Raw genomic sequence first — 17,794 nt, forward strand, 5'->3', positions numbered from 1 at the left:
AAAAGCGGTGGTTTTTTGCAACTCTTTTAAATCAAATTAATTTTACTATCTGCTTTGTTTTGGCAGTTATAAAGCGATGGACAATTTTTGTGAATGAAGCGCAATAAATAATAAGCTTTATTTACATAGAAAGGAGACTTGTTTGTGCAGAAAGGAATGGCAATTATTAATTTAAATACACAAGACGCAGCACAATTTCAGCGCTGATTTCGCCTGCTTAAACTACAATGTGGGTGGTTAGTGAATTAGACACAGGTTTTTGTGCTAAAATAATAGCGTTGAAACTGTGAATTTGCCCTGGATTATTTTAATGGTTACGAACTGGTTCCATTTACTTCAACTGTAAATGCCTCACTGGAACCAAGATTTTTCCTTTTTGAAAAGAAAAGGAGGGCTAAGTCAATACATTTTTATGGTAATTAACATTATGCCAAAAAATGCTGTTGATTGAGTTGAACTTGTATTAAACTTGGAATATTCCTTTAATACAGATAATTCACTGAAATATCAGAGAATTCTGCTCAAAATGTCGCATTTGTGCTTCAGTTAAATTAAAGTATAATTGGGAGAAACATTGCACTGTTTTCTTTTTTCTTGTACTTTATTTTTTACCTTTTTTTTTTTTTTTTTAAACTTTCCTTTTTGGTACTTTATCATGCAGTGATGCACTGATGTAGTGATTGATGTTGTCATGAAATCAAGAGATCCTCAAAATCAGAAGTGGTCAAAAGAGATCACTTATGTAAATGGTCATGTGTCTCGCCTGTATACTTGTGATTACTGTTGTAATGTGTTCTGTTCCATGTGAATCTTTTTTTATATTCAAGGTCTTTCTTTGCTAGCTCATCGATGGATTTAAAAGCCAGAGGAAGTCAGATATTCAGCTGATTGCTATGACCTGCCAAAACACAATTTAAGTGTGAAACATCTGGACCCCTGAGCTGGGAAGCATTACAAATGCATTTGCTGGTGACTTCTGAGCTTTAAAGCTAATCGGTAACAGAAAGTGTCAATCATCTTAACAGCCAATCACTCAGGGCCAAGGGGACAGACTCATGAATATTCAACAGGAAAATCAATGGGCAGTGATGGGAACCAGAGAGCTATGGAAAGAGTAAAGGGGGTGGACCGTAGAGAGAGCGAGAGGATATGTAGAGCTGATTAGGGGAAATGAGGGCATCTCTGTCAGAGCTGATTGTAGGGTTGTTTCTCGAACATGGACACTTACCTCACGCCACTGCTTAGACTCCACTCCTTGAGTGTAAAGAATACACACTGAGAAGAGAAGAAAGAAAAAATCAGCATCTTTACCATAAAAAAAAGAGCTTTTATGATCAGGTGGGTAGAACCCAAGGATGTAACCAAAATTCAAGATAGGGGGAACCAAATGCTAAAGTTTTAGAATCTGTGATTGAAAACCCCATATTGATCGACCACTGTTCCAAACATTGGGGGGAATGTGTCCTCCTCAGGGTCTGTGGTGGCTTAATCAACCTCTGAGCTATGAAATTGTCTTCTAGCAAGAATCAGAGATACAATAGTGACAAGACTCTCCGTGCCACACATTCTGTATTTCATAATCTGTTTGTCTTAAGTGAGAGATTAACTGTACACTGGTCTAAGGAGACCCTCATCACAGATGGGCACGTGGCTTATGAAGCATTTGTATTCAGGGGGCCATGAGAGTTCATGCTCTGAATAGATAAAGCACTTTTGTGTTTTTGTTGATAGTGAAGAAAAGCTGTCACATTATGATGCAAATGCTATGCACGTGTTTGAGGGAACTTGAAGAAACTGTTGAGTAGACAAATTGCAGGCAAAGTGCAGAGAACAGGAGAAAGTCACAGAAGCATGTGGGAAGAGACCGATGCTGAGAATGATGTGTCAGTGAGGTACAGAGCCTGGGGACTGAGTTGTTATATGTGTGTGTGATGTTCTGCATGCACAGTATATTTAAAGCTCATGTGTGTAATTTTTGCTGTTAAAATTCCTTCGATCCCAGCTTAATATGCAGAGTTTACTTATATAAGTCATTTGTGGCTTGATTCCACCTAAAAAGTGCAACACGGTGGCTCTTTGACGCTTTCAAAACAGTGCTCATCCAAATATACTTTGTGCTTTAAATAGCCCACAATACATTGTATATATGATCAAGGTATAGAAAGTGTTTATTTCATATAAAAAGAGCATGGTGGTACTTACAAGGATCTGACTTGGAGAATGTGTCTCGATCTAGCAGGTTTCTGGGGAAACAGGAGAAAAAGATGTTCATACAAGATGTCAGTGTATTCCTGATTATACAGGTAACTTTGGTCAAACAATTCAGGCTTAATATGAATACAGATGCCTCACACAAATAAACTTGATAGAGTTCTCAGTTACATGTAATTTCAACATCCATCGCTGTAGTTCCCTTGGTACCAACAAACAATCTCTTGACATGACAATGAGATTTTGTGTTTTATTTTATTTTATTTTTTTCTGTTTTGAACATTGAAGTTGCACTGCCTAGTGTTTCATTCCCATATGTGAAACAAAGGTTGCAATTCTCTTTTTGTACACACACTTGCACATGTTTTCTCCAATTATTCCAAAAATTCAATGGTCCATTTTAAAGCATAAGGGGAGGCATTTGGCTACATAAACATCAGCCAAACGCTAACACAGAATACAAGAATCACTTCAACTATATTTTTTAACATGTTAAAATTGAAAGCAACTGTTGTGTATCATATATCTCTTATATTGTTGTGCCAGGGAGATTGTTAATCAGGTGTCTTATGTACAAGTGTAGCATATGTTTCTTCTCGACACCACAAAGAAGTCACTGACACAGTCTTTAATGGACCACGTCTGCAGTTTATTAAAGAACAGGACAGGAATTAAAGACACACATACTTGTGCTAAATCAACTCCATGACATTTTCTGGAACATGATCCACCATTTATTCAAGTTTGTAAAATCATTTAAATAACGCAAACCCACGTTTAAAATGGCACGCTGGAGGCAACATAAAACAAACTCATTCAACAGCTCATTAACACAAAACTTCATATAGACTTAAATCTAATGGCAATAAATCACATACATGAACACAAACCAGCATTAAAACACTTAATCCATAAGTTTTGACTGAAGACTTGACTTAAATTGTTACATTTTAACACTTTTAAGCAGAGCTCGGTGACAACATTCCTGTCTCGCTGAAGTCTCAGGCCGTTCTAACATGGATCATGGATGTGATTAACTTGGCAATGACGTTACTCAAATGTAAAACTAGAGATGTTTTTGGTTTTTTTAATACATATTTTTCTCATATTCTGGTGAGATATTAGTCAAGTATTATGCACAGAAAACACAAAAAAGAAAAATAATAGACATAAAATAATTATTTCAATAGGCCTCTACATAAATACACCCAACAAATCAACATAAAGATAACTTAAAGTTGCTGGAATGGTCATGTCAAATCCATAACAGTACACAAGAACCTGAATCAGGTTTATAAAAAGGTGGCCAGAGCCAAACACAACATTTACATTCATTTATTTAGCAGATGTGTTTATCCAAAGTGACTTACAAATGAGGAATACATCAAAAGTGATTAAAGCGACAACATATCTAAAGCTGTAAGAGTTATTGATTTGGACCTCAACTGTAGCTTTATGGTCAAGATTGGACTTTTCTAATGCTGTAATATAAAAGTTACAACCTAAATCTCAAGGTAGGGGTCCCATTAACAGGAAAGTTAGTGAGATCACCACTGTGCCCTTGATCAATGCACCTTAGTTAGAAAGTCAGCTAAAATGAAAGGTATACCACCAACCAGGAGAGGAAGGGCCAGTTATCAGAGGGGTGCTTGAAGTCAGATTCCTGCTGTGCCACTGTAATTTAACCAACAGCTGCCCATTGGACACTATCCCTGGGTAATAAATTAAACTGTTTTCTAATTGAATAAATATCAAGAGGTAGTTCAGAACAGAAAAAACGTAATCTTTTCATCAGGAGAATAACATGTTTCATGCAAATCATGCAAAAATCTGCTCAAAAACTGGGATCTTTGGCACAGTGAAACTGTATTGCATCCCATTCAGTGAGCTCTTGGCATCTAATTTCATTCTCATGGACTGAATCTTTCAGCAGAGTCATCAGCACTGATTACATCTGAGAGTCATGCTGGCATGCACATTCAATAGACTATCTGACAGTCCGCATCATTAAACGATCACTGGTAATGATTATACACACCTATGAAATTGAGAAGGGCTATATGAAAACAATGAAAATCCATTTGGTTTGATTCGACAAGCTTGAAAAATATCTAATTTCTGTCACAATATAAGTGCCAGAGGAACACGTTTTTAATTAAATTTTATGTGTGGTTCTGGATTTTATAATGGCTGCTTGAATATTCAGAAACAGTGTTCTCTAATACTGGTGATTGTCAGCAGCTACACATTTTAATGCGTGTTGTCGTATTTAACCTCTAACAGACACTGACAGAAGAAAAACACTGCCCTATTAAACATTCATGGAATTGAAGACATTATAAAATAGACTCTTTCTTAACCCTTTACCAGTGTTAGATTGAGCCCTGAGAACTCAACAAGAAACGAGTTCATTTAGGAACAGAATCAACAGCCATTTAACAGAAAATCAACTATTTTCTTTGATTCAGCCACACAGATATATTTTTTTATTTCTCTAGCACTCTGTGAATCAGTTTTTTTGTTTTCATTCTGAATTCCGTCCTAACCACTGAACACTCATCTTTTGCATAAACCTTCAGGTTGAGTGTTTTCCCTTCTGAATGAGTGGGTTTTCATGGATTCCATCTGTTATGAATTATAATTTTATTTTATTTTTTATTTTATTTTTTATTTTTTATTTTTTATTTTTTATTTTTTATTTTTCTCCCCTTTTTCTCCCCAATTTGGAATGCCCAATTCCCAATGCATAGTGACTCGCATCAATACGGGTGGCGGAGGACGAATCTCAGTTGCCTCCGCGTCTGAGAACGCCAACCCATGCATCTTATCACATGGCTTGTTGAGCGCGTTACTGCGGAGACATACAGTTGTGCTCAAAAGTTTCCATACCCTGGCAGAAATTGTGAAATTTTGGCATTGATTTTGAAAATATGACTGATCATGCAAAAAAAAACTGTCTTTTATTTAAGGATAGTGATCATATGAAGCCATTTATTATCACATACACTACCAGTGGATGCACTGAGCAGGCTAGATACTGAGCCATGGGGAGCAGAAAAGCACTGTCAAAAGACCTGCATAACAACGTAATGGAACTTTATAAAGATGGAAAAGTGTATAAAAAGATATCCAAAGCCTTGAAAATGCCAGTCAGTACTCAATGCCAGTTCAATCACTTATTAAGAAGTGGAAAATTCAGGGATCTCTTGATACCAAGCCAAGGTCAGTTAGACCAAGAAAGATTTCAGGTACAACTGCCAGAAGAATTGTTCGAGATATAAAGAAAAACCCACAGGTAACCTCAGGAGAAATACAGGCTGCTCTGGAAAAAGGAGCACAATACGACGATACTTGAACAAAAATGAGCTGCATGGTCGAGTTGCCAGAAAGAAGCCTTTACTGCGGCAATGCCACAAAAAAGCCCGGTTACAATATGCCCGACAATACCTTGACACGCCTCACAGCTTCTGGCACACTGTAATTTGGAGTGACAAGACCAAAATAGAGCTTTATGGTCACAACCATAAGCGCTATGTTTGGAGAGGGGTCAACAAGGCCTATAGTGAAAAGAATACCATCCCCACTGTGAAGCATGGTGGTGGCTCACTGGTGTTTTGGGGGTGTGAGCTCTAAAGGCATGGGAAATCTTGTGAAAATTGATGGCAAGGTGAATGCAGCATGTTATCAGAAAATACTGGCAGACAATTTGCATTCTTCTGCACGAAAGCTGTGTATGGGACACTCTTGGACTTTCCAGCACGACAATGACCCTAAGCACAAGGCCAAGTTGACCCTCCAGTGGTTACAGCAGAAAAAGCTGAAGGTTCTGGAGTGGCCATCACAGTCTCCTGACCTTAATATCATCGAGCCACTCTGGGGAGATCTCAAATGTGCGGTTCATGCAAGACAACCAAAGACATTGCATGACCTGGAGGCTTTTTGCCAAGACGAATGGGCAGCTATACCACCTGCAAGAATTTGGCCTCATAGACAACTATTACAAAAGACTGCACACTGTCATTGATGCCAAAGGGGGCAATACACAGTATTAAGAACTAAGGGTATGCAGACTTTTGAACAGGGGTCAGTTCATTTTTTTCTTTGTTGCCATGTTTTGTTTTATGATTGTGCCATTCTGTTATAACCTACTGTTTAATATGAATCCCATAAGAAATTAAAAAAAAAAAATGTGTTTTGCCTGCTCACTCATGTTTTCTTTAAAAATGGTACATATATTACCAATTCCCCAAGGGTATGCAAACTTTTGAGCACAACTGTAGCGCGTGTGGAGGCTTCACGCTATTCTCTGTGGCATCCAGGCACAACTCACCATGCGCCCCACCGAGAAAGAACCACATTATAGGGACTATGAGGAGGTTACTCCATGTGACTCTGCCCTCCCTAGCAACCGGGCCAATTTGGTTGCTTAGGAGTCCTGGCTGGAGTCACTCAGCACGCCTTGGATTCGAACTCGCTACTCCAGGGGTGGTAGTCAGCATCTTTACTCGCTGAGCTACCCAGGCCCTGTTATGAATTATTAAGAGGAAATTGGGAAAGGCTCTGATGAATAAATTTTGGGGTTTTCAGTGTTAAAGAGGGGCAGCTTTAAACATTATTTCCTGACTGATTCACCTAAATAACTATACACACCATCCAGGAACTGTAATTTGATAGTATTTGATAACACTATAAATTATACTGTAAATGGGGGTCAGTCCTTTTTATGCAGACCCACATTTATTTCAAGTGTGCAAATCACAATGAAGGTTTATTAGCCTTTTCTCAAGAGCTGATCCTGGCATACAGTTAAAATAAAAGTTTTGGGTCATCTTAAAAGACATTGTGCTATAGTCTGCTGGAATAGGCTGACCTGTCTTTATCAGCTCATAGAGGCTCTGACAGATCTGTCAATTTCAAACAGAGACCAGGTTCAAATTGACTCCATTGGGAGCAAGCTTTGGGGCATGACTGCATCCTAAAAGGGATCCAAAAATATTGCAGCTTAAGTGTGAGAGGTTTGTGAGAAAAGTTTAAAATTAGCCATATAAGGTATTAAAGGAACAGTTCACCCAAAAATAAAAATTCTCTCATTTTCCTGTCATGTTGTTCCAAATCATATTGACTTTTTTCTTCTGTGGAACACAAAATGTGAATTTGTATTCACGCTTTTTCATATAACAGAAGTGAATGAGGACTGGGGCTGTCAAGCTCCAGATTGCCAAAAAAGTAAGACCTGTGTGATGTATTATAATTTTCTGAAGCCATATGATACCTTTTTTTAAGTGATACATTTACATTTACATTTAGTGATAATCTTCCCCTCCAGTGAGTTGTTAATAACTGCAAGAACCGGATCAGTCAGGTTTGTGAACGAATCATTCAGACCTGTTTTGTGAAATGGGATTAATCGATTCATTGAAAAGCTCAAACTCAAAAGACTGATTTGTTCACAAATCTGACATTGCTACTTCTCTCATGAACACACCAAGGAGAGATTTCAAGATTTTCTGTGAATAACAGAATAAATTCTGGTCTTTTCCTCACACAAAGTTATCGTATTTCTTCAGAGGACTTGGAATATACTGGATTAGTCATATGGATCACTTTTTTTATGCATTTTAGAGCTTGACAATCCCAGTCCTCATTCACTTTCATTGAGCCTCATTCTTGAAAATTTCGTAAATATACGGAAAAATTGGGAGTAATTTATGCGTGAAATGGACCTTCCCAAAAACTTTACGCCAGATTCACGAATGCTTTATATTCTCCAGATTTGTTCATAAAATGTGTGTATGTTAGTGAATTCAGAACGTCCATAAATAGAGCACGTGTACACGTTCATTTTTATCATAATCCCCACCCATGAAAATGTCATATAAGGAAGGCTTCAGACCACTGATTATCAGTGCTTCAGACTCGCTAGTATATGAGAATAGGAAGCTTTATCTATAAATGCGTCGCATGCTTTTACTGTCATCAGAGGTTCTTTTGTGAATTAAACAGTCCAAGAGGTCAATAAAAATGGTTTGACAGGAAGCTTTAGTGTAAAAAATGTTCAGTTTGGATGTCCACCACCATTAACCTTAATTCTCTGGTTCAGTTGAGTGCATCGCCAGTGAAACTTCTTGAGTAAATCCAAGAATGTGATATACATTGCAAGAGGAAAAATATTTAAAGAAATTGATACTATTCCCTAAGTATTCTTTTGTGGTTTTCACTGATTAATTAACAATAACAACAGCTTGTAATGCACACCTATACTGTAGTGCTCTGTTTTGATGTTGAGGATGCATAACAGACCTACAGTATGTTCTGTTTTACATCTCACTTTAAAAGGTGATATTAGCAGTACAAATGAGTTCTTTGTCTTTGCCAGGGAAGTGGTGTGGCACTATTGGACTTGTGATGCAATCCCCTTCTCACCCACAATGTCCCAGAACCCAGTGGCACTGTAATTGGCACCCTCATGCAGGAGAAGCTATTTAAGCTGGAGGGATAAAAATAGACTCCAAACTCCTCAGCCAGCCAATGAACTCTCATTGGTTCAAAGAAGCAGAAAAAAAGTGATTCAAGAGTCCAAGTTGCTATGTGGTTAAGAGGGGCAAAGAGAAATTTCAGAGTGCATCTCAGCCCCCAAAGGCTGTGTTCATTATGTCATTTATAATGAAAATTCTAGGCAGACCATGGGGCTTTACCACTGTCTATGAAAGACTCTTAAGTCTGCCATCATGGCTATTTGATAAACTTTGAACAAAGCCAAGAGCAGGACTGAATATGTACAACATTACAAGGCAAAGCATTTCCCATGAGTCAAAAAAAGGATGGGCATTTAATGTCCTGAGGCTCCAACTAACTGTCACCTAACAGTACACTTGACACTGGCATTCAACCAGAACATTATTAAACTATTTCTCATGGGTTTCTCCGCTAGTTCTAAGACCTAAGATTTCCTGTTATAGTGTTTCATTAAATGCAATGTGATCTACAATCCCTCCATCTTCTCCTCAAGGAGTAATTACTGAAGGTCACTAGCATCAGCATTTTTCCAGCTCGTCAACAACAAGAGAGGAACAGTGTACTGTAATTGAACCCTAAGCACTGCTTCGCTCATAAAGGCATAAATCTTCCCAAAAACCTTGGGTAAAGTCAAAAGCCATAGGGGTCACGTTCTACCCCATCTCGCACATCTGTCACAATTGCTTGTGAAAATGTTTGGGTTTGGCTAACAAATATGACACTTAATCACTGCATCAAAGTGCTTCCTGATGTATGATTCTCATTTAAGTTGAATTGCCACTTTAATGGCTAAAGTAAACATCATTTATTTGACTACAGAGGAGAATACAAATGATAAAATGCAGGGTTGGTGGCTTAGATATTAATGAAGTGTCATATTGGGCAATAAGAAAGTACTGCTAATAAAAATGCTCTTTCCAGTGGGCTTTTTCGGATTATGATTAGAATGAAAAGACCTGTCTTTCGTCTCTGACAAAAAGCTACTGTAATGGTAATTGCATAATTACGAGATTGATATACTAATTTATGCAAGTAACTCTACTCTTTTTTTAAATTGGGATTCGGACCCATCAGGTATCACTTGCAAGGACTATTACAATTCTGTAAAGCACAGATAATCAACAGCCAAACAAAAGGACTCTGACTCAGGGCTGCCCATAAGGGGGGGGGAAAGGGGACAGCTTTTAGGGAGAGATAGATCAACAACCCCGACGTCCAGACAGCACCTGCCGGAGATCGCCCGTGTGCATTGCCTATGACAAATACCGCCACACCAACATATACCTGCATGCACGCCATATGTTAAGAGTAAAAGCGACTAATGACATTACAATGACATCAGAAAAACGTATAATTATTTTTAGGCTAATTTTGTTGTCTTTTTTGTTTAGCTTGATTGTTATGCACAGCAGTTCACAAAATGAAAGAAATGCTCATGATGCTTAAACACTGCTGAAATCTCTTAGTTGACATGCATTTTTTAATAAAAAATAATGAGACTTGTTTCCATTATGTACAACTCTGTAATTTATCAATGGTTTAATGACTCAAAACAAAAAAACAAAAAAAACAAAACGTACATTTGTTGCCACCTACTTGTGTAAAAGTTTGATTTACAACTGAACAAATAAGTGAACAAATCTGAACTAATCTTTTTTTTACATGTATACCTTTATTTTACCAGGTTAGTGTCTTGAGATAAAAATATCTTTTCCGAGTGATTTCTCTTTTAAACAAATACAAAAGACTCGAGTCTTGAGTTAATGACACACAGAGAAACATCACCTAAAGTTAATTCACTCCACTAATTAACGAACAATTAATTTATTTTAATAATAGGTTTTTGTGGTGTTTGGTCTAACTTTATCTATAGAAGTTGCAAAAGTGATGATTCATACTCTACAAATTTTGTTAATAAATGGAGAATAAAAACTGATTTAATGGCTCTTTAAGTGGTTTCAGTTATTTTTATAACTTTATAAGGGTATTTATTATAGAAAATGACAATATTCTGAATGAATATCAGCTGGCTGTCTATTGTGATCAAAACACAGTTAAGTATAAAACACTATCTATGCTACAGAGTGAAATACATTAAATGTGCACATCTTATGGTGTCATGGGGGCTGAGCCCCCCTAAGATTAAAATATTAGAATCGCCCATGTATTATGCATGCATTGTTAGAATGTAGATTAAAAACAAAACCCTTTTTTCCCAATGCAATATGAGAATAAACTAATGTTATAAAAGGGAAAGTATTGATATGTTGGTTTTCATGCAATTATAATTTTAATCAATTTTTGAACTCGAGGGGAATGCAGATTTGATAACAAGAATAATTATGTTGTTTTATTTAACAGTATTTACAGATAAAGTGTTTAAATAATGGATCAGTGTAAAACCATTATAAGTAAAAAATTAAGAACTAAAACAAGGGATGCCAGTCAAGCTTAACTGCATGAGGTTCCTGATTATCAAACATTTTAAGAAAGGCAGGGAAAGATTAAAGTAATAATAATGAGCAGGGTAAGGACAGTGTTTGATTGCAAGTCACAGTGAAACTGCATACCCAAGATGCCTGGGCAGATAACAACAACAGCGGCCTGGTTAGTGACCAGGAGACCTTTCTCCAATAATGAGTATATTTCACAAACAACTGAAATCCTCCATGTAGCTGTTAAAATAACATTTACACTATGTATTATAGTATAATTATAGCAAATTAAATATTTTAGAGCTGAGCATAAATATAAATATATTCCCTATGGAAATATCCATTACTTTTCCAGGGCTAGAAATCACAATTTTATAATTCCCTAATGAGGTTTTCCATGAACATGGAAATCCTGTATTATACAATCATATCACATGATGCTCAAGCTGAGGTTCTGAAAGACAAGTTCTGGTGAGACTTACTGTAACCATTTTGATCTTGTTGATTCGACACCATCCTCTGTTGAATCCCAGGCAATCCCACACAACACACTCACTCTGCTAACATTTATATGCATACTAAATCTACCAGCTCGATTAAAAACTGGCCCAGCTCTCACCCAGCCGATCCAGCAGCTGTTTTTCCCCCAACCATCTGTTAGACTACTCACCGTATTCAGAGCTTCCTTCAGTGACATGAAAAGGTTAGACACTCAGTCCTTCCTCTTAAAACCATTATCAACCAATCTATTATTTTGTTTAACTTGAACTGGTCGTACTGCAACTTATTCAGACACTTATTTATTCTCAGAAATTCTGGATGTAAAATGACTTCCTCTGTGTGATATCAGTCAATTTCAATCAATCCTCAAGACCAATATCACAGCAATCAACAGAAGATAGCAAGAAAAGATTGAATAGAGAGCTGAATAAAAATGATACATCTAATGAAGTCCCGTCGAAGTGCCAGTCACCTTTTAGATACAGACATCGCTTGTCAGTAAAGTCGAGAATGCTCATGTGCATTAGCTGGACCAGCCTGAAAAATAGAATGTTTTAGCATGATCTGAGCTAAAGAAGCACAGTTTACTGTATGATACCATTATTGTCAGCTTTTACTGCTGATTTGAAATATGTTCATTAATCGTAATCTTGACCAATCTTTTTAGAGATTTCTGTCTTTCCCAACTGAAGTAAATAGGAGTTGCACTTTTGTGCCACTTGCATCCATAAAAAATAGCTTCCCAGGAGCGTTCACAAGATGATGGCCTAGTGGACTGACTTGCCTTGAAAGGGACTTTGATATTACTCACTTTAACTAACCCTAAAATCAGACAGTTTTGGTTTTTGGAATAAATTAATCAACGCTGAATATAAAAAGGGCATTTCTACAATGGCATAATTGGCAACAAAACTTTTGCTTTTAAGAGATGCTGCATTCACTCGACTAGATATCAGTATATGTCCAAGATGACAACCATATTGGCAAGTGCAACATTAACATTAACATTAGTGAGTGCATCTCAAATTTAATTTTTGCCTTATTTGCTTCATCACTTAACCATCTCTAAAATCAGAGCTGATAGTGTATTCAACTTTATGAAGGACATCTTGGAAGGAAGATATGTAGTAAGGAAGACAAATTAAGGAAGGCACTGGAGCTGAACGGATGGCAAAAGGCACAGTAACAGGGCTTACAATGCAACATGGCTCCATTTGGAATCACACTGAGAATGGAGCTGATACCAAAGTGTAATTCATCTCGAGGTTTCCAAAGAAAGCCTAACAGAGTCCTTCTCAGCAGAGCAAAAGGGACTACAGCCTGGATAGTCGAGCAGCAGAGGCGTGCAGAGTGAATGTAGATGCATTGCTCGATCTGGTTCCTCACCTGCAAGGTCAACTAAAAAGAGGATGTGGATCTGCAGTGTAACTGAAGCTTGCCAACAACTGCAACCATATTTTTCCATTTAATGAGGATAATAACATCAGGGACACACTGATACAGCATCCTTGCCAAAACTATTTTCCTTGCTAGCAGAAATGATCTGTTACACTCTGTGTAATATATGCATAATTAAAATAGGTAAATCGCCATAATGAGGAGAAGAAACACATATATGCCTTTAATGAGCCATTTCTAGCATCTTTAATGGCATAATGCAAAGTTTTCCAAATATTTTCAGTTATTTAGTTAGTTTTATTTATTTATTTTTTATGTAAGACATTATCTGCATTGCCAACAGCCGAGTCCAGGAGAGGCAATAGAAGAGGGAAGGGAAACACACAACTCACAACCTTTTTCTTAGACTTGAAGTGGTACAGGAACAATGCTGTTTCCCAAAGGTATGTGGTGGTATTTACCATTGTTACTTCTTCAGTTTCTGGGGAGAGCATTATTGTGTTCCCCTAATTCATTGTAATGATGAAATTTATTTAGCCTAGCCCTAAAAAGGGCAAGCATGTAAAGGTGCCTCTCAAAATGAATTCAGTGCTATTTTTCAACACATTAGGACCCACATACTACATTTCAATGTTTTTTCTAAAATATTGCTTTAATTTTCACATTTTTAGCGCGTAGAAATCATGAAAATAACATTGAAAACATAGGAGCATTTGCCTTGAGGTCAGCTGCCTTCTCAAAAAATGCTGCCTTTTAACTTTTAAAGATTGTGAGTTGATTCCAGACTTTATATACAAAGTCACATGTCCTCAGTATTTGCATGGAGGGACCCCGTTTTTCAGTATTTTTCACAAAAATTTGACCAACTCACTCATTAATCCTCTCCCCAGCTTCTTAAATGTTTGTGTCTCCCAGGAAACAAAAACCTTTTTAGGGCTAGTCAGTCCAAAGCCAACATCAATACATTTTTGTCGTTAAGTTTTAAATGGTTAGTTCACCCTAAAATGAAATTCTGTCATCATTTGCTCACCCTCATGTTGTTCTAAACCTGTATGATTTTCTTTCTTCCATGGAGCACAAAAAGAGATGTTAGGGAGAATGTTAGTGACCAACACCTTCAGTCATCATTCACATTCATTGTACGGAAAAATATGCAATTAAAGTCAATGGTGACCAAGGCATAAATAATACAGTTTGGAACACATGAGGGTGAATAAATGATGACAGAATTATATTTTTACCAGTATTTTTATATCAGTTTTAGTAATGTATGTCAAATATTGCTTAGAATTTTTATTCAACCCAAAACATTGGTTTATTAACAGGAATCAATTTTTTTTTTTCCACAAAATCCTTGCTTGCATGGCATTAGACACATTATCTCTTGGGCTGAAACATAAGTTTATTGAAACTGCCCCCAGAGAGAGGCCTGCAGGTGTTCTAGCCAATATGTTCAATTCAATATATTTATGCTTTTCACAGAGGTTTCTCTCAGTTCTCTTTCCTGACCATATTTTCTGGCTTTCTCTTACAATTAAATGAAGTCAAACCCTCCAAACTCCTTCTCATTACTACAGTATGAAATGTTGACTGACTTTATAGTGTAGGTATCAATTTTATTATACTTGGGTCTAAAATGACTTAGATTTTGTTGTAATGCTTTCAACAGAATATGATTCTTTTAAAACAATATTAAATAAATGCATATAAACAGTTAGGTTTTACTAATCCCAATAAAAACATATGTTTTATTGCATTAAATATACAGTACACAGGATCTAAAAATGCCCGGATAAAAAGGACCTAAAAATAATTGTAGTGGTTTCTATAAGAAACCAAATAGCATTTTCTCGCTGTTTGAGTACAGCACAATACAAACCAATCACAGCTTAAAGCAAAATCAGAGCTAGACAATTTGATCAATCTCATACCTCATAGCCACAGGACAACTTTTGTTTCTGATAACAGTTATCTTCGAGCCTTGAGTATTTTTTCCAAAACTTTCTGTTCTTCAATAACACTGTCAGGTTATGAAAGAATCAGGAGGGGAAGTGAAGGGATTCCATTCCATGTCTGCCATAATCCCCTGATAATCAGCCCAAAATAAATAAATTACAGAGAACAAACGCAGGTGATGATTTCCACCACCTCCATGCCAAGTCTCATCACAGCCATGGTGAGAACAAAAGACAGAGCCAATGTATTTTATTTTTTTTTATTGATTCAAGTATAGGAGTAAGGAGGTGGCAAAAATCAAATTCTATTAAAAATAATAATGTAAATAATGTAATCTGATAATTTGATCATGTATTTGATAACACTAATGAGTTATATATCTGAGTTTTAAATATTGGAGTTATGTGACAGTTTAGAAGCAACTATGGTGGGGAAAAAAGTCCTAAAGGAATGCAAATGGAATTTAAATTGCAAACAAATCCCAATAGATCAAACTAAATTAATCTAAGAATCCTATTAGAATGAAAAAAGATCGTATTGGATAGAGTGAAATTCCTACAATTGATATTTAATTTTCATAATGTCACTTTCTCCAGTAGGATCTTATTTGATTCTTAAAGGATTCTATGAACTTGTTAGAAATGGCTATTACAGTAAAAATTCCATTAGCATTTTTTGACAAGGGTTGGAGGGATAGAGAAAGAGTAATGAGACGGGTTAAAAATTTAATAATACTGGTGGTGAAAAAAAGTCCAAGCATTTGCACGACACATAAACTCCATGTCAAGAACTGATATATTCCAATTAAAATGCAATTAATCACTAAATCACTGGGGTTTTGTATAGTGTAACGATCAGCACTATTGCTTGTATCTTCAGATAACCATTCAGTGGATTTAGAAGCCGAAAATGTATTCCAATCTAAAAGGCAGTTCACATCTGCTTCCTTGAAAACAGTTCAGATCACATTTTACTAATATGATTAAGTCTCACTCTTTAATGGAGAAATTTATTCAGATAACAATTACTAACAAAATTACACCCATAATTAGTATTATTTCTCTCACTATGCAGACAGCAGGCAATATTAAGTTGCAGCTGAGAAGTTGTTGAGCTTATGGTTATTACCTCCTTGCAAAGGAAATTGCTCTGATTAAAAAGATGGTTTAACAGTCAAGTTGGGAGATTTTGAAAGATCACTTTATCTAAATTAGACTGGAGCGCGTATAATTGATTATAAGTGTCTATTAAATGCATAGCAGATGTTGAATATGCCAACCATATCCATTACTCCTCAAGGTGATTGAAAACCCAAACCAATAGACCACCTATTACTCTGTGCAATGAGCCGGCTGCTGTCCTGGCTGCAAAACCCCATGACTGAAATTCATTTTCACCTAATCTCAGAACCTTTTTTCCAGTAGAAGCATTTCAGTAATGAATCCTTATCAGATCAATATGTTCTAAACTTAGAGATACTGTTACAGTATGATAAGAATCACACTGCACTTTTAATATTCAGCTTCATAGACTCCAGAGACCTTTTTTACTGTTTTGTTCTGTATCCATAGAGAAGAAGTCACTGGGTGGGGTTATTTTCTATGCTCCTTCTCATGAATATTCACAGTTCCCATCAGGACTACAGCTCTAAGATTTGGTTACTACCACACTGTGTCGTTCCTCACGCCAGCATAGAAAAATAAGTTGAATAGTTAAAGATTATTTCCTCTCATCATATCAGATATGGCTAAATTCGCAAAAACAAGATATTTAATACAGATGCTCTCTATGGGAACAGAGTGCAAACATATGACAACTTGCCATGTCTTGACAGCAAAAGTGGTTTGGGCAAAAATATAGCCTACAAGCTATCATTGCAAGAATTAGATTACTGCTCATTTAAATTTTGTAGAATCAGACAGCCTCATACCGTCATTGTTGCATGTGCATTCCTACTTCGGAAAACTTTATTTTCTTTACATAGATTTTTTTATTATTATTTATTTACGGCCAGATCACAAATCAAGAAATAGCTTATAATAGCCTGGCCATAGGCTATGATTAAAAAACTGACATTATTGGGTCACTAACTGGTAAACAAAAAATAAGATTATGGATTTACTTTATTAAACTTATTAATAGAATTATAATTGAATATATTAGTGAATTCACCTTGAATGAGACAATGAAAAGTGATTAGGTGTCATACCTGCACGAGACGGTGATCTCCACTTTGGTGGCTGGAATATCCCCCGTGATAGGGTCGAACCCGCACACTGAGGCCATGTCGTTCAGTTTATCCATAACGTCGCCTTCCATGGTCGCACGGGACGAGAGGACGTTTTTGAATTCAAACAGTTTGGCAGTTCTGGGTCCTGCAGGCGGATGGTTCTAAAATCTCACACGCCTCCACCTATAGGCGCGGGTGCGCGCGTGGACCGCAGCAGTGTGTCAGAGAATCAACGGCTGTGCTGGATGAACGCTGGAGATGCCTTGTGATGCGCTCAAAATTTTAAATCAGTGATATTACAAGAAAAAACAGGTTAATGCGGGAAGGGATTGGTTCAGCAAGTCGCTATGTCAAAAACTCAAGGAGGTGTAGAAGTGTGCGCCTCTTCTGACAGCGATGAGATCTCCCTCCTCGCGCTGGACAGAGTGGAAAGTAATAGAGCAGAACTCCACCCCTTTCTCATTCTTTCACAAATATGTGCCTTTGCGCTCGAGACTAGGCGCTGCATCAAGTTATTGATCCACAGCTACGCTTCATTACTGCATGG

General features: G+C 36.9%; 1 protein-coding gene across 2 annotated transcripts in view; it reads right to left on the reverse strand.

Annotated features, from left to right (window-relative positions):
* Window positions 1–17,587, reverse strand: part of LOC127423810 (copine-5-like) — a 142,144-nt gene extending 124,557 nt beyond the window's left edge. For both annotated transcript variants that reach the window (XM_051668429.1, XM_051668428.1), the window contains exons 1-3: window positions 17,227–17,587; window positions 2,203–2,243; window positions 1,229–1,275 (exon numbers count right to left, since the gene is read on the reverse strand). In XM_051668429.1, coding sequence (XP_051524389.1) covers window positions 1,229–1,275; window positions 2,203–2,243; window positions 17,227–17,336 — 198 coding nt within the window. In that variant the 5' untranslated portion in view covers window positions 17,337–17,587. The remainder of the gene's footprint in view (window positions 1–1,228; window positions 1,276–2,202; window positions 2,244–17,226) is intronic.
* Between the last annotated feature and the right edge of the window lie 207 nt (window positions 17,588–17,794).

Source organism: Myxocyprinus asiaticus, chromosome 33, assembly GCF_019703515.2.
Source record: "Myxocyprinus asiaticus isolate MX2 ecotype Aquarium Trade chromosome 33, UBuf_Myxa_2, whole genome shotgun sequence".
NCBI lineage: Eukaryota > Metazoa > Chordata > Actinopteri > Cypriniformes > Catostomidae > Myxocyprinus > Myxocyprinus asiaticus.